General features: G+C 34.9%; 3 protein-coding genes across 4 annotated transcripts in view; all 3 read right to left on the bottom strand.

Moving 5' to 3' along the window:
• Nucleotides 1–18,001, bottom strand: part of LOC149475899 (phenoloxidase-activating factor 2-like) — a 30,778-nt gene that overhangs the window by 4,184 nt on the left and 8,593 nt on the right. The window contains exons 2-6 of one of the 2 annotated variants that reach the window (XM_089712893.1): nt 15,169–15,358; nt 13,747–13,873; nt 13,057–13,162; nt 12,220–12,329; nt 372–622 (exon numbers count right to left, since the gene is read on the bottom strand). In XM_089712893.1, the coding sequence (XP_089569019.1) occupies nt 372–622; nt 12,220–12,329; nt 13,057–13,162; nt 13,747–13,873; nt 15,169–15,358 (784 nt within the window). The remainder of the gene's footprint in view (nt 1–371; nt 623–12,219; nt 12,330–13,056; nt 13,163–13,746; nt 13,874–15,168; nt 15,359–18,001) is intronic. The other variant, XM_089712894.1, reaches the window with a different exon arrangement.
• LOC149475901 (uncharacterized) lies at nt 5,580–9,037 on the bottom strand. The gene is made up of 2 exons (XM_089712824.1): nt 8,715–9,037; nt 5,580–8,401 (listed from the first exon to the last, which is right to left on the bottom strand). The coding sequence occupies exon 2, from the start codon at nt 8,382–8,384 to the stop codon at nt 6,540–6,542; it is 1,845 nt and encodes a 614-aa protein (XP_089568950.1). The 5' UTR covers nt 8,385–8,401; nt 8,715–9,037; the 3' UTR covers nt 5,580–6,539.
• On the bottom strand, nt 9,111–10,248 carry LOC149475900 (uncharacterized). The gene has a single exon (XM_089712949.1). It carries the CDS (start codon nt 10,061–10,063, stop codon nt 9,311–9,313), a length of 753 nt encoding a protein of 250 aa, XP_089569075.1. The 5' UTR covers nt 10,064–10,248; the 3' UTR covers nt 9,111–9,310.

Below are 18,001 nucleotides of genomic sequence, written 5' to 3'. Positions count from 1 at the left end.
AACGCGCTAATCTTTGGAACTACTGGTCCGATTTGAAAAATTCTTTCGCTGTTAGATAGCTCATTTATCGAGGAAGGCTATAGGCTATATATCATTACGCTAAGACCAACAGGAGTGGAGTAATGCGGGTGAAACCGCGCAGTACAGCTAGTTATAGATAATTCACCCAACTTACAAAAACAAATGCTCTATAAATTGAAGAATTTTAACGGATTTTAAACGCGATTTATTCTTTACATAATATAATATTATTTAATGTGAACACTTTACAACGAGCGTGGTCACGGGCGTCGCGTCAAAAAATTAATAAATCTCGTTTTAAATCCGTGTAAAATCCTAAAAACTTATGTAAATCAAACAAAAATACTCACTCTTATTAAAGTCCTTATGCACGATCGTCCTATCCACATCCCGATCTTGATGCGGATAGATCTCTTTCGTCGTTTGCGTGTCCCATTCTCCTGCCCTGACCTTTAGAGCTTTCGTAGTGGTCACATAATGAGCAGCTGTTAGCACCACTTTAGGGTGTATTAACGAACCACCCCCCACGTATACGTTGAGTTTCTGACCATCTGGCTCATCATCGTTCACTGGCTCTATCCTGGGATCAACGTAATTCAAACTGGAGGTCAGATTAGATGACATGGGGTGGGAACGGTCGGGTCATTGGTTTTGACGTGCATGGTCTACTTTCGAGCATTATAAATAAATATAAATAAATATTATAGGACATTATTACACAAATCGACCTAGTCCCACAGTAAGCTCAATTAAGGCTTGTATTGTGGGTACTAGGCGACGATAAATATAATATTTAATAAATACATATACAGATAACACTCAATTATTTGTTCTTGGGTCTGGGACATTATTACACAAATCGACCTAGTCCCACAGTAAGCTCAATTAAGGCTTGTGTTATGGGTACTAGGCGACGATAAATATAATATTTAATAAATACATATATAGATAACACTCGCCCGTGTTACATATTTCGCAATAAAAGGTAGCCTATGTCCTTTCTCGGGTATCAAATTATCTCCATACCAAATTTCATGCAAATTGGTTCAGTAGTTTAGGCGTGATTGAGTAACAGACAGACAGACAGAGTTACTTTCGCATTTATAATATTAGTAAGGATTACCCGAATACGGTAGCGAACAGTCGATCGGTACGCGATAGAGTCTCTATAATACACTACGTAAGACTTAAGAGCCTATTCATGGCCGTTCCCAATATCGTATCTATCTTCTGTTTAACCCTACTAAAGATAGAAAAAGCTATCTATTTTTTTGTTTTCCCAATCCCGTCCAGTCCCAATAAGCTTACTAGCGATAAGCTTACCTATCTCTGATCGCTATCTATCGTCTGGAAGACTAACTGCTTACTAGAGGTATATTTTTCTCTTTGAATTTGTCTATTTGAGCGTCCCAATAACGTTTTGACAGCTGTCAGCCAGTAATGGCCGTTCCCAATATCGTATCTATCTTACGATAGATACAACCTTACTAGCTATCGGAGATAGCTGTCTATCTATAACCGTAGTTTGAATATTGGCCATCAAACTATAGCAGTATCATATAACGTGGGTAGCCCGTGGTAACCCTAGGTATCCCGATGGCACGCGATTAAATCTCTTAGATAGTCTTAATATATATAAATCTCGTGTCACAATGTTTGTCCTCAATGGACTCCTAAACCACTTAACCGATTATAATAAAATTCGCACACCATGTGCAGTTCGATCCAACTTGAGAGATAGGATAGGTTTTATCCCGGAAATCCCACGGGAAAGGGAACTATGCGGGGTTCTCTCTGAAAACGCGGGCGAAGCCGCGGGCGGAAAGCTAGTACATATATTATAGAGACTTAAATCGCGTACCGATCGGCTGTTCGCGACCGTATCTATCATGATATCTTAGATGAACTAATCTTACACATTCTAACCAGGCTAGGTATTTATATTTATTTATTTATTTATTTATATTTATAACACTTCATTGTACAAAACAATATAGGAAATTTGGTACAAATTAGTGAGGTACAAAAATTTTGCACAATAGGCGGCCTTATTGCTACACAGCAATCTCTGCCAGGCAACCTGGTAGGAAAGGAAATGTGAGAAGATAAGGATAGCGCAAAAAAGAAATAAAAGAAAGAATATATTTTAAAAAAATGCCTACATACTACATAAACTACATATACTGTACATAGATACCACATAGTTATATAAATATACTTGTATTATACACTACACAAACTACAATATAATATATATATATATAACAATATATACAAAAATTATAATTATACATAAATTATTACTAATACAACTATTGCATGGCTAGATAATGAGCTTTCAATAGGGACTTAAAAGAACTAAGCGTTTGTGCACGTCGGATACTTTCCGGCAAGGCGTTCCAGAGCTGAATGGCACGAACAGTAAACGAGTTGTCATAAAAGTTTGACCGATGGACAGGAGTACATAATAATAAAAGGTTGGAAGAACGAAGAGTGAGAGTGTGAGTAGAGCTAAGATAGTTAAAGTTGTTTTTTAAATAGGACGGTGTTTTAGGATGAAATAAAATACAATACAGGAGATGAAGAATGTGAGTATTCCGGCGGAAGCGAACGGGGAGCCAGTTTAATTTTGTTCTAAACTCAGAAATATGATCAAATTTACGTAATCCATAAATAAATCGTATACAAAAATTTTGAAGCTTCTCAAGGGTGTCTAGTTGGTATTCATGGAGATCTGGATAGGATGAATCGGCAAAATCAAGGAGAGGAAGGAGTAAAGAATGAGCTAACGTAATTTTCGTAGCGATCGGTAAAAAGTTTCGTAAACGCCGTAGCGAGAACGCCGATGAGAAAACCCTTTTACGGACTTGTTTTATTTGCTCATCCCACGAAAAAGTTTGGTCAAGTGTCAAACCAAGATTTTTTACTTGTGTGCTATATGGTATAGATACACCATCAACAACGATACTTGGTAAATCGGCCCAGTCGATTTTTGATACGAGCTGCCTGCTTCCGAAAATAATAGCTTTTGTTTTAATTGGGTTAACTGTTAAACCGTAATGTTTACTCCATGAGACGATTGTCGCAAGATCAGCGTTTACTTGAAAAATCGCTTCAGGTAGTTCGAGTAGTGATGCGTGTTTATATAATTGGAAATCGTCTGCATACATATGGTAGGGTGACTCAATATTTTTGGAAATGGTGTTAATAAAAATGGAGAAAAGGAGGGGAGAGAGAACGCCGCCTTGAGGAACGCCAGCAGTAACATTGCACCAAGATGAGGAAATCTCCTCAATCTGTATACGTTGCCGACGTCCCCTTAAGTAGCTATGTACCCAATCGATAGCCGATGCAGATAAATTAAGGGACCGCAGTAAAGCCAGCAATATGTCGTGATCGACCGTGTTGAAAGCGTTACTAAAGTCCAGCAACGTTAGAATTGTGAGCTGCTTATTGTCAAAACCTCGCCGGATGTCGTCAGTGATTTTGATAAGTGCAGTGGTCGTACTGTGACCGGGACGGAAACCGGATTGGAAAGGATTAAGGAGATTATTGGAGTTAAGGAAAATACTCAATTGCTCTTGAACCAGTCGTTCGAGAACCTTAGAGAGAAATGGAAGGATGGCAATGGGTCGGTAATCAGATGTAGTGGAAGGGTTAGGAATTTTTGGGAGAGGTATAATGTGAGCACTTTTCCAATCATCAGGAAATATGCCAGATGCAATGGAAAAATTTAGGATATGTGTGATAGTAGGATTGATTATAGGGAGGATTGGAATGATCATGTTCCGACCAATGCAGTCACTACCGACGGCCTTTGAAGTGATTGACAATATGCTTTTCTTAACACTACACTCGGTAAAACGATTGAATACAAAAGAAGGAAAGCTGGGATGGGGTAGGTTATTTAGGTAGGATAGTGTATTAGATTTAAGGGTAGGATGGAAATCTGAGGGAGGATTGGAAAAATGGGAATTGAGGACATTGGCCTGGGTTGATTTAAGACAAGGATTTTGTTGGGATCTGCCAATTCCAAGGGATCTGAGGAATTTCCAAATTTTAGAAGGATCACCATTGTCAACCGACTTAGATATATAAAGTCGTTGAGCATCCCTACACAAGGTATTGCAGCGGTTTCGAATTCGATTAAATTTTTCACGATTTATATCCGAATTAGACAACTTTAATTTAGTCTTTGCACGCGCCTTCTTCCGTAAAAGTGATTTAAGGTTGTCGGTCATCCAAGGGGCAGGCAGGTGCTTCAACTTAACTGGACGCATTGGAGCATGCGAATCATAAAGTTGAAGAATTAATGAATTAAAAAGCGACACTTTATCATTGATGGTATCAGCAGACGAAACTACCGACCAGTCCATGTTTATTGCGTCTTCGCACAAGCGCTCAGCATTAATTTTACCGAAATTACGTTGCAAAATAGTCTTAGGTTTCGATTTAGGAAGTTTTAATTTGTAAGAAAGGAAAATAAGGTCATGAAAGGAAAACATGTCAGCTGAACGCTGTCCGTGCTCAGCGACATGCGTTGGGGAGGAAACAATGATGAGATCAAGGAGGGATGGGGTACAGTTTGGAGAGGAATGGGTAGCCTGTAAAGGGAGGATTTTAAGATTATAGGAATCAACTAAATTTATAAGCTTATTACTACGATGATCACCCTTGAGTAAGCAGGTGTTAAAATCTCCCATAAATATAATATGATTATAGAGAGGAGAAAAGGATTCAAGGATCTGGTCGAAGGAATGGAAATAGTTAACAGAGAGGTTAGGGGAGTAGAAGACGCCTAAAAGGATTTTAGTGTTGGAAGAAGTTATTTCGACAAGTAGATGTTCAGCTGCATCGCTAGGTGGCGGCTGAGGGGAGGAACTGACAATAGTGTAAGGAATGTGAGAACGTAAGTAAATTGCAACCCCTCCTCCGGTCCGACCCATGCGATCGTTTCTTATTAACTGAAATCCTGGAAGACTATAAGAAGAGGAAGGAAGACAGGGTTTGAGCCAGGACTCTGAAATTAATATGGCATGTACAGGATGGGAGTCAAAAGTAGCAAGGAGGTCAGGGTAGTGTGCCGGAATACTCTGGGCATTTATATGAATTACATTAAAGTTATTAGGTTGATTGGAGAATAGAGAGGAAATGCAAGGAGAAGAAGAGGAAGTCAAACTATTAAAACTGTCGCTTTCTGAACCATTTGAAGAGAGTGAAAAAAACGCTTCGCTTTCCGTGCTATCATTTAAAGCCATGACGAAAATAATAAATAATTAATATAAAAAATAATATTCTTAAAATATAATATATATATAAATATATAGTAATAAAAAAGTATATATAGATAAAATATAGTAATAATAAGTCTAAGTTTAAAATCCAATAATCTAACATGACCTTTACCACCAGTTATTATATACCGAATTCAACACACTACTTGTGTAAATTACAGTTCAAATGTCCAAAGCGCTAGTATCCGTGACAACTAAAAGAATATAAGAATGACACGAATTGTCATTGTCAAATGTCACAACAAATTACAAAAACAAAGGTACCGTAAAACGGGGTAAATAGAAACAATCTAGACTTTCAAACCGACTTTAAAAATATACATTGTAAGTTTCGGGTAATAAAGCTGCTTTCATTGTGGGAGTCCTTTGCTATTTTACAAGCTAATTACAATTTTAATGCCAAATTATTATCTATTTAGGAGAAAAAGACAAAAACCTGGTCAATTTCTATTTTCCCGGAATACGGGGTCAATAGATACGACATATGGGGTTAATAGAGAAAAATGATAGGGTTGTCAAAATATTTTATATAGTGGTAGTGACGTCACAGAGATAATGAAATAAAAGAGTGTACATAATATATTAGAAAACCTTTTTATTAATATTAAAAATAAAATAATCCGAACCAATAACAATGCATATTAAAAAATCTGTTCAAAAATAATGGTACCTACTTAACCTTAGAATTGAGATCACCAAAAAAAATAAGCTTAATTAATAATTATTCGTAATAAAATTATATTACCTACTCATTACTCAATCTGAATTCTGAAACATAATAATCTTCTGACAATAATGAACAAAACAGAATAATCAGTTCAAAAATAATTTTAGCCTTAGAAATAAGACTACAAAACAATTAAGCTTAATTAATAATTATTAAGCGTATGTAAACTATATTACAACACAGTCTGAAACATAATAATCTTCTGACAATAATCAACAAAACAGAATAATCAGTTCAAAAATAATTTTAGCCTAAGAAATGACTACAAAACAATTATGCTTAATTAATAACTATTAAGCGTAAAAACTATATTACAACACAGTCTGAAACATAATAATCTTCTGACAATAATCAACAAAACAGTGCAATAATCAGTTATGTATCTACACAAAGTGAGTATTTATTAAAAATTTTAGGATGTCAACATAAATAATTCTGGAATGTTATACTTAAATGGCTCTTATCACAAACTCCCTTTTTTTAATACGAATATTTTTTTAAACAGTATCAGACATTAATTCGGATAATATTTCCTCGTCATTTCTGTAATAATTTCGATGTTTTTGTTGTTTTCTTTTCATTTTACTATCATATAATATTTTTGCAAATTGTTTAGGATCTGTTACTGAAATATCAGATAAAATTTCAATTTTTTTATTGCTTTTTATTTCATTACTTGAAATCATGGCATCAGAACTGACATTTAAATTGTCAATCGTTTCAAAATGATCAATAATAACATCATCACCAAAAATAATTGGTACCTTTTCTATATCTAAGTAATCATTAGCCTCACATGTACTCAAAGACTGTGGTAATAAGGCTGTTTCAGAGGGTAAATGAATTTCATGATCGTAAGCGGCGAGAGATTTCGTTTCATCTATTACATTTGTATGTGTTTTTTTTTTTGATTTCTTTCCAATTCCCTTTCCTTTTTCTTTACTTTCTTTATTTGTCTTCTTATTTTTTTTCTCTTGGTTCTCGATTTCTGTTTCAGCATAACTTTCTTCAAGACTAACGCTCTTTCCAGGTTCTACTTCAATTTTTCTTTTTCTTTTAGGTTCAGTGACATTTATGGTTCCATATCTCATATCTTTTAGTATTGTTAGAACAGATTCATTGATAGTTTCTGTTTGATGGCTAACTCTGTCATATTCAGGTAATCTTTTCAATACTTGTGTAGGGTCCAGTGGATTTATTCCAGCTTTTTTAAATCCTGATAAAATATTTTCTTTAGCATTGTGTTTTAGGGCGTCTAAAAGCATGGATAGTAGACGTGGAAAACATCCTTTTGGAACCGATGCTTGTTGGCGACCATCGGCTTTTTTCCATTGATACAAAATATTTCGCCAAGCTATTTTCATAGGCCTGAAAAAGGCCACATCCAATGGCTGTGTCATGTGGGTAGAATTAGCTGGCAAGAATACGAAACTTATGTTTTCTTCATGACACAGTTTAATTAGATCTAATGAAAGGTGCGACGATAAATTATCACCGATCAATATTTTTTTTCCGGGTACTCCTTGAAAATAGGGTATGATTATCGATTTAATCCAGTCTTCAAAAATGGTTCCATCAAACCAACCTGACTGTGATCTATTGTAACGAGTCCCTTTTGGCCCCTTAACGGTCCAAGTGTCATACAAATGTTGTGCTTTATAGACAACATAAGGAGGCAGTAATTCTCCCTCAGCTGTGCACGCAATCATTATAGAAACGGCAGACTTCGAGTGGTTCATCACCCGCTCTGGATATTTCACGCCTTTTTTTGTAATTATTTTCTTCCGCCCAGGATCATCGGAAAGATTCGTCTCGTCGTAATTTATAATATTACACATAGGTACGCCTGATAATGAAATTTCTAATTCTTCAAAGTATTTTTTTATTATTTCAGGGGAAACAGCAGCCCGATTTCGCTTTATATTTTGCGATAATCTCTGAGAAATTGCATCTTTGTGCCTTTTCAGAAAAGAGGAGACAAAATCTGGTCCAGGCATATTATTTTTAAATCTCTTTACATTCACACCTAATTTATCAAGATAGACCTTAACAAGTACTCTTAAATCATACGCCTCCAAATGATAGCCCCAGTCAGCACATATATTTATATATTTAATAAATTCTTCTTCAGTTTCTTTGGATAAAACAGTTTGACCTCCTTGACTTTTCATATTTCTTGTGCAGTGTCTGTATAAAACAGATCTGTGTATATTATATTTCTTTGAGATAGTATCAAGAGAACAATTACTCGCAGAATATTCATTAACAGCCTGTTGTATTAAGTTGAGGTCATATTTTATATATTTCTTACCCCGAGGGTCTGGTTTGTAGTTGCGTGGCATATTGCTCGCAACTATACCTGCGTACACAAAATTAATTATTAAATATTAAAAAATCAACTTTTTAAAAATGTAGGTACTTAGGTAATAAAGTTAAAACTCAACAACCTGCATAAAGTGCCAACCCTATCAAAAGCGTTTCTAAAAACCCCTTTCGCGTTTCTATTAAACCCTTTCTCGTTCCTATTTACCCCTTTGCCGTTTCTATTCACCTCATATGGCGTTTCTATTCACCCCTCAGTCGTCTCTATTCACCTCTTAATCATAAATATTTATGGGTGCAATTATTTTACTAATTTACCAATAAAAATCAAACTAATCAGTAAAACTTACCTTTTCAATTTATTCTGGATACACTTCACCGTTAAATAAAGTTATTTCACAATCAAAAACACAATTTAAATAATAACTAGAGAGAAGTTAATAAGAGCACAAAAGACATACATACAACCGTTGCACTTTGAACTCACTTATTGACATAAATTGCTAACTTCATACTATTCAAATGTTGTCAGACCAACAAAAAAATGTTGCCATTGTAAAAACTAAAAACACTATTGCGATTTTTGAAGTAGTTCTCAAATATCAGGCTTTTAGACTTTTTCCCAAGAATATTTCTATTCACCCCGTGAATTCTATTCACCCCGTTTTACGGTACCTACAATAATTTTTATATAAGTAGTTACAATGTGAAATTATATTTTAAAATTACCTTAAAATTTAACAACATATACAGCTAAAATATAGTTAAAAGTTACTTGAAGAAAACAGACGTTCACACTATTTAAAGAAGCAAGAAGTTAAAGTAGTGAATTCCGAAACATAGAAATATTTTGAAATGAGATATTAAATATAATACAGTGAAACAACTACCAATTTTGAGTCTAACAAGTGAAGTCAAAATGCAATAAAAGAGTACAGAATGCAATCTACTTAACTCTACCGAACCTCTTGGGTCTTGAATTAGGCATCTGTTTTGAGTTAGTGGAAGTAGAAGCCGAGCCAGAAGAACCCCCAGCAGCAGAAGGGATGCCATCAAGTTCAGCCATCATTGTGACCTTGTGTCTTGTTCCATCTGTGGTTTGCACAATAATATGACCGTCTCTGGTCCAGCAATTGGATACACCAAAGCGAGATCTTGCCGAAATAAAGACATCATGTCTTTCTTTGATCAGGAATTCGGATAATGTATAACCACTACCCTTCAAAGAAGTTTTTGAGAACCAAATGGTGTCCCGCACAGAAACATCTTTAAACTTAATGATGATCGGTCTGGGCTTATCTGATTTCACAGCTCCTAAACGGTGGCACCGGGAAATAGCTTCTTGTTGAAAATGCGGGACTTTTAAGTGATCTGTTACAACTTTGGTTACAAGACTGGAAGGGTTTTCCTTTACTGCTTCTGGCACTCCATGAATCAGCAACATTTTTCTCCGACTTCTCATCTCCCATTTAATGTATTGGTTAGAGAGGAACTCAATTTGGGATTGTAAAGTATGGAGAGAAGATATGACAAAGGAGCGAAAGCTGTTGAACTCCGCCGCTAATCTTGAAGTGGGGCTGGCAGATGCAGGTTGAGGATTGTTAGTGCTGTTGACATTCTGCAGCTCTCTTTGAAATTCAGCCATTTTATCATTGAACAACGCCGCCATTTCTGCCATTGAGTGTTTGACGGATTCCATAGTGATGAGATTCAAAAATGATGTTATTACAGTAGTGTTGAAATGTTGAAAATTTATGTAAGGAAAGTGAACTAGTGGGCAAAGGCACAAATTTAACACATAGAGGTAAGAAAACAACCGTAATTATGTATATAAAACGAATTTAAATACAAGAGCTCTCAAAAAAAACGTGTTTCTACTTTTTGCTCCTACCCTCGAAAAAAGGTATTGGAAACATGCCGTGAAACAAACATACAGTGCACACTTGCCACCCATTTTAACCCCGAAATAAATGTTCATTAATTAATGAATAATAAAGAATGATCCCGACAGATAAATATATTTTTAATTAAAAAAATATTGTAGTCTAATTCTTGATACTTATCAACTTGCACTTGCACAAGCTTAAATTTAATCAACCCGATAAAATGTCTGTGTGAAATCTGTTTGTGATATTGTGGACATAGCTATTGATTCTAAATAAAAAAGGTATAAATTAATTAATACAAAGTTAATTCAAGCGTAGAGTGAAGGACCTTCTAGGGAAGCACATACCACCTTAGACCACATCTCAGCTTAATATCAGGCGAGATTGTGGTCAAGCGCTTCCCTATTCTCAATAAAAAAAGAAATATAACAAAAAAAAATGTGTGCGTGTATGTACTAGTGTACACACGTACAAAGTGAAACTTCTCTATGACCTTATTTTTCAAAAAAATAATTTACTATATGCAACTTTACAGAAATACGTCGAATCACGCGTGGTAGGGATAAGAAAAAGATGGCGCGTAACGGAAAAATGTCACGCGTAACGAAAAAATGTTACACAAAATTTTTTCCCAACCCCGATAAAGAAGTCTCACTTCAACAAGTGCAACCCCGTGCTTTTAACATGCTCGTGCTGACCAGTGCAAAAGAAACATAACAACATTGACGCACAATAAACAACTAAAGTACCCGTCACGAGAAGCTATAAATTATGTAAACAAACATCTTTTACTAAGTAAACATTTTATACTGCGAGATAATAATAAATTGACCATATTCAATCGACATGAAATATAGACGGGTTATATGAAAGTAACAACCTATTTAATTTAGTCGGATCATATTTTAACGACGCAAAGCGCTATCGTTTGTGTTTCTTGGTACCGGAACGCGTCCGTCGCAGGGATTGTGAACTATCGGGACGCCATTTTGAAATAAACGCATCATTCGAGTTTCGAATGCGTACGAGTTTGTTTCATTGCTTTGCATATATCGCGGATCTGGTTGTTATTGTTAATTTTGTTATTGTTTCGTTATCACTTTTTTATTGTTGTTACTTTAATTGTTGCGTTAATTTTATTTGTTATTACGTATAATGGAGCCAGTAGCCAGTACATCTAAGGAAATAAATTCGCCACGAAAAAAACGTCAAAAGGTGCGTAATACAATTTATCTAAAATATATAATAAGTAAAAAGAAAGAGTTGTTTGTTCAAACGCGCTAATCTTTGGAAACTTAAGGTTAATATTAGAAGTAGGTTTTAAATTGTGAAGTAATTGGTTAGGTTAATTGGTATACCTGGAGATATAGCTTGAGCTTCGTGTGACAAGTGACTACCGGTGATTTTTACAGGTGATTTTTTTACTTAATAATTTATTAAATCTTAAACAAATTCATTTTTTTTGTTGGTCCAAATGTTGTGAACTCCTGAACACTTGTTTACAAAATTTATAGCTTCTCATGACGGTTACTTTAGACTGACAATCACGCTCAAAAATTGTCCAAAGTAAAAGTCTGCCTACGCGTCCATTAAGCAGAGTTTTGTAATGAGCAATGGACTTTGAACATTACTGCGACGGAATATGGTGTTAATTTCATTAACAAAAACGGACATTTCTCAACCAACTTTAAAAAAAAGGAAGAGGTTTTTTTTGATTCAACTTTATTTTTATGGGTTTGTTACCACATAACTTTAGTCTGAGTGAACCGATTTTGATGATTCTTTTTTATATTTTTTATGATATATTAACTACTTATTTCTTAATTACTTATAAAATATATTATTTAAATTCGATATAGTTCTGACAATTTGAAAATTTAGCTTGTTAAAATAATAATTATGACCTATAAGCGTCTGTGAGTCAAGTTTTTTATTGTGCGTCAATAATAATTTATTATGTAAATCTTACTTCAAAACAGCGACCATCCAAGGGAACTCTCCGAACTTGGCCTCACCATCTTTATCACCAGTGATACGGAACCCGACACCATCGGGATTCCTCCAACCGCAACCTTGACGCTGTAAATTAGGGTTTTACATAATCTTATATATAAAAATGAATCGCAAAATGTGTTGGTAAGCGCATAACTTGAGAACGGCTGAACCGATTTCGATAATTCTTTTTTTATTATATTCCTTGAAGTACGAGGATGGTTCTTATGTAGAGAAAACGTAAAGATGTACCACGGGCGAAGCCGGGGCGGACCGCTAGTCATAAATAAATAAATCATTTATTGTATAAAAACATGGTACATACAATAATATTTAGATTAAAATTATAGAACATTCATATTTTTACTATACCTACTAATATTATAATTAATGCGAAAGTAACTCTGTCTGTCTGTTTGTTACGCTTTCCCGCTTAAACCTCTTCCGCCCGCGGCTTCACCCGCATGGTGTTATGATAAAAGGTAGCCTATGTTCTTTCTCAGGGTCTAAAGATTGTCTGTGCCAAATTTCATCAAAATCGGTTGAGAGGTTTAAGCGGGAAAGCGTAACAGACAGACAGAGTTACTTTCGCATTTATAATATTACTAGCTTACCGCCCGCGGCTTCGCCCGCTTTGTCTAAAACCTAATAAATTATATACTAAAACCTTCCTCTTGAATCATTCTATCTATTAAAAAAAACCGCATCAAAATCCGTTGCGTAGTTTTAAAGATTTAAGCATACAAAGGGACATAGGGACAGAGAAAGCGACTTTGTTTTATACTATGTAGTGATAGTGAAGTAGGGATATTACCTGATCAGCGATAGGTGGCGCTGGGGTGATAGGATTGTCTGGGTTCCTCGTGTCTGGGACCGCGCAGCACACGTCAAGGTATGACGGACATGGGCCATCTTGGACTCTGAAAGATTAATATAAATAGCGCTGTAGTACTCTCTCGAGTCAAACAGCATAGCTGAGTCTGGGTCTTTTGTCACAAAAACACTTTTTTATTCTTTTCTTATTTTTTTTCAAGTTTGTTATTTGGTTAAGTAGATTTTAAGTTTTTTTTTGTGTCCAAAATGATGACATTTCAAATATTATAAACGAGAAAATTTGTAAAAAATGTAAGTTTTTTATGCGAATACCACAGATTTTGATGATACTTTTGTGTCATATTTAAGTATATCTATACCGGGTGTAATCGTTAAGTGTGCACAGGCGATTATTCGGTAATTATTGCAGACTAGCTTTCCGCCTGCGGCTTCGCCCGCGTTTTCAAAAAAAACCCGCATAGTTCCCGTTCCCGTGGGATTTCCGGGATAAAACCTAGCCTATGTCACTCAGAAATGATGTAGCTTTCCAACAGTGAAAGAATTTTTCAAATCTGCCAAGTAGTTTCGGAGCCTATTCAATTCATACAAACAAACAAACAAACAAAAAATCAAACCTTTCCTCTTTATAATATTTGTATAGATCAAAACGGCACAGTATAAATAATATTACCGTATATCAATTATTCCAACACCGTCTGTGATCACGGAGTTATTCGCGTTACACAGGTAATATCTCACGCACTCCCCTTGTCCACCATCTTCCATGGTACATGGCGTGTACTCTGTGTCTTGGTTCACTGAAAATTAATGTCATAATAAGTAATGTGTTATTTATTTAGTAGACAATCAATTTACAATTTACAATCAAAGCACAATCCTTATCAAGTTTTAAAGCATTGGTGCGTAATTATCATTTCTCTCGCTGTACTTAATATAAATAATTTATATTATATGTATGAATATTATACTATTGTTACGTAACATATTCTTATTTGATTGTGAATATATATTTAATACTGTATCTATTATATATATTATATGGATTTATCTTTACGCAGGTAATTTATTTAGTCTTATATTTGTTTTATTTCTTTTATAAATATAATATATATTTTATGCTCTACCCTTCACCTTTCCTCTAATTTAATTTCTCTCCGTACGTCCGGTTGTCTGGAAGAAATCGCTGCATAGCGATAAGACCGCCAATTGTTGTAATGTATCCTTAGATTAAGTATTATTGTAATGATTCTAAGAGCAATAAAGTATTAATAAATAAATAAATAAATATGGTCAAATTAGATCAAATATATTAATATAAAAAATGGAAATAAGTATACAGGGTGTCCCACCGTCGGTATTCTAAGCTCAATGGAGGTTATAGTTTTGCATACGCTGAGTACGTAAAAAATGCTTATAAAATTCTAGGTGCATTTGCCAACCGCACGTGAGCTATCGTTTAAGATTATGTTTTCATAGACAAAATGGTTACATTAGCGAATTGTTATATGCCGGCTGCGCGAAGCTAGAGAAGAAAACATGAATTTTAAGGAAAAATGTAAAAATTTTTGGCGTAATTTTGTTGTTTAAGTATTTTTTACGTGATCAGTGCAAAACTACAAGCTCCTTCGCGCTTAGTATACCGATAGTGGGACACCCTGTATACTTTCTTATATATTTACATTTTTTATGAGTTTTTCTTTTTAATCCTAAAGTTCCTTCCACACATAACAGCGAGCGCAGTAACGGATGATTGACACTGCCTCCCCGTCATCAGTAGTCTTTTTATTAGATTAATTCTTTTTATTATATTAGTACCAAGGGGTTTGGGTACTTTTGTATGGGCTAGTGGCGTCGTGATGACATTTCGCGGCCAGTGATGAAACTTATCCAAATATCTCTGTTCCTAATACGTTTCGAGATTTGTGTCCATAATAACTTTTGCTCACAATATATTGCTCTTTTAAATTACCCAAGTTTCATCCACTGGTCGCGAAAGTTCATCACGACGCCAACTTTACCCAAACCCCTTTATAACACGAGGAAATACTAAATCACTGATTACGATTTACGATCTTTCTCACTTGACACTTACCTTTAGGCGGTGGTACGATAGTAGAAGGTGTCGGTATCTTATTGTTCGCGTTGGTAACCGCGTTGTCCGCTGTTGGAGTGCTCGGTGTCCCGAAAAGATCCCGAATGATCGCGTCCAGGTCTCCAGCCATTTCCGTTTGCGCGCTGGCGTATGCCAGGCACACCACAAACAGTATTATTGACTTGTTCATCTGTAAATAATATAAAAATGAATAAAAATATTTAATAGAATTCCGGGAGTCGGGAGATTTTTGTTGGAAATTTCCTCCTCTTTAAGAATCTTTTTTCAAAATTTCTGAAATGTTAATAATTTCGGAATTATTAACAATAAACGAAATACCTTTTTTTGCAACTTAATTTGTTTATAACTTTTGCAATTTTTTGTGTGCTAATGCCTAATACACATTTACCATACAGCTATCGCACGTATTTTTAAGAGACTTATCTCTATTTTACGCCATTTTCAACTTATCAAGTAGACTAATATAATAAATAGTAAACAGAGATAATGCGGTCAGACAGTTATATAAACTAATAAGAATAAAATTAATCAATAAATAAAAAAATAAAATATTAAAATGTATAGTTAGTTGGTGGTTTAACACACAAATGTTCTGATTGCTTTTGACATAGTAGGTAACAAAAACTTGTTTAATTTTTTCCTCAAATCTCATATTACCAAGCTGTTTATTTTAAAAGGGGACAATGTATTTTTGAATGTTATTTTACCGCTTAATTTTATTATCTACCGACCAATATTTGCCAAAGAATATTAGTGTTTACTGGCAAAATAGCTTTTATTGGGTTAGATTTATAAAGATTATAATAATTCGTAGATTATAATATGTATACTAGCTTTCCGTCCGCGGCTTCGCCCGCGTTTTCAAAGAAAAACCCGCATAGTTCCTGTTCCCGTGGGATTTCCGGGATAAAACCTATCCTATGTGTTAACCCAAGTTACCCTCTATATGTGTGCTTAATTTCATTGTAATCGGTTCAGTAGTATTTGCGTGAAAGAGTAACAAACATACGTACATACACATGCATCCATCCTCACAAACTTTCGCATTTATTATATTAGTAGGATAGGATAGGATAGTAGGACAGTAGAATAGGATTGTACAGCCCCGGATCGGGGGGGGGGAGGCAAACCTGGGCATTCGCCCCGGGCGTCAGTTTCATGAGGCGCCAAATCCTTGAGACAAGAATTCGAATTAACTATCGTTGATTGTGTGTTTCTGTTTTATGTCACAAATCAAATTTTTTAGCTAATTTATATACATAATAAAATGTTTATTATTAAAGGGACATTTGATTGAAGAATTCACGATTATTTCACATTTAAATTCAACACTCATCTTTGTGTTCACGTTTTTAGATATCGAAATAAAACCACATTTATAAATATTGCTATATTAACTGCACTTTTTATAAAGTCGGAAAAACGTCAAAGTAAATAATGACACTAAGTACTTAGAAGTAATTAAATCTGCTATTAATTGCAACAAGACGATAAACAAAGTATTGTACGTTGTTATTTATCATTCTACTTTATAGTGTTACTAGCTTTCCGCCCGCGGCTTCCCCTGCGTTTTCAAAGAAAAGCCGCATAGTTCCCGTACCCGTGGGATTTCCGGGATAAAACCTATCCTATATGTTAATAAAAGTTACCCTCTATATGTGTGCTAAATTTCATTGCAATCTGTTCAATAGTATTGGCGTGAAAGAGTAACAAACACACATATTTACAAGATATGTTTTATATATTTATAGAGTAAATAAATCGTGTTAAAACTTAAATCCGTAAAAAAATATTTATTTTTAAACATAGAACCCCATTTTTATTAGTTGCTCAAAAAACCGTACAATTATTAATCAGAATGCTCCATCGAAAACCTGTAAGCTATTAAATTATTCAAACTATTATAGTTTCCAATTTGTTTTTTGTAACGTGCATACTTAATGATCTAAGCGTGCATACAGGGTGTCCCAAAACTCAACGTCAAGCCAAAACGGGGCGACAGGATTGATTGTAACCATCATGAGAAAAATCTGAAAAAAAAAATCTATCCCATGCAGTTTGAAAATTATGGGCATTTAAGAAAAACCTAAAAATTTGGTCAACCTGTAACTATTTTTCGGTTATTTTGGTTAATTTTTATTATTTTTGTTCATTTAAACTTTGGAACCGTAACCCTAAATAACATTTCTAGAATCACAGTCAAAAATAATGACACAATTGCCCCAAGTTCCTTGAATTGAAGACTATTTGTTAAACTATGAATTTAAAATTTTCCAAATTTGTCGACTTTGACAGCCCCTCCTTTAAAAAAAATGTACTAGAGTGTCTTGGCAAGTGCCATTAAAAGTTGGCGCATTTAATCAGGATTGTAAAATAGTACAATACTTGTTAGTTTCATACTAAAAAAAATGAATGAAAAAATAAAAACCTCAAGTAACCCGATTTTTGCTAACCCATTTTATTTAGTTAAAATGTTTTTCATTCGCACAAACTCTTTGTAGGTTCTTAGTTTTACGGCAAAATGATGAGAGAGATGGATAGTGGACATGTTTGCCATGAGTGAGCGAGACAGATAGTGACGCCGTTTCGTTCCGATCGTGTTTAGTGCAAGTAAGAGATTTCCTTGACCAGGAATATCCGGGAAGGTGGATTGGACGTTCAGGCACTATCTCGTGGCCAGCCCGTTCCCCAGATTTAAATCCCCTGGATTTTTTTATTGGGGCGTTCTCCAAGAAAAAGTTTATTCAAAGCCCATTGAGCGAGTAGCCGAGCTGCGTGAACGAATTTCTCAAGCTGCTGAGGACACCAACTC

Source organism: Colias philodice, chromosome 29 (assembly GCF_061535455.1).
Source record: "Colias philodice isolate Cphi_HAF_F1 chromosome 29, ilColPhil1 Martin Lab GWU primary, whole genome shotgun sequence".
Taxonomy (NCBI): domain Eukaryota; kingdom Metazoa; phylum Arthropoda; class Insecta; order Lepidoptera; family Pieridae; genus Colias; species Colias philodice.
Note: the sequence above shows the minus strand (reverse complement) of the source record. Positions and strands in the feature narration are given on the sequence as shown.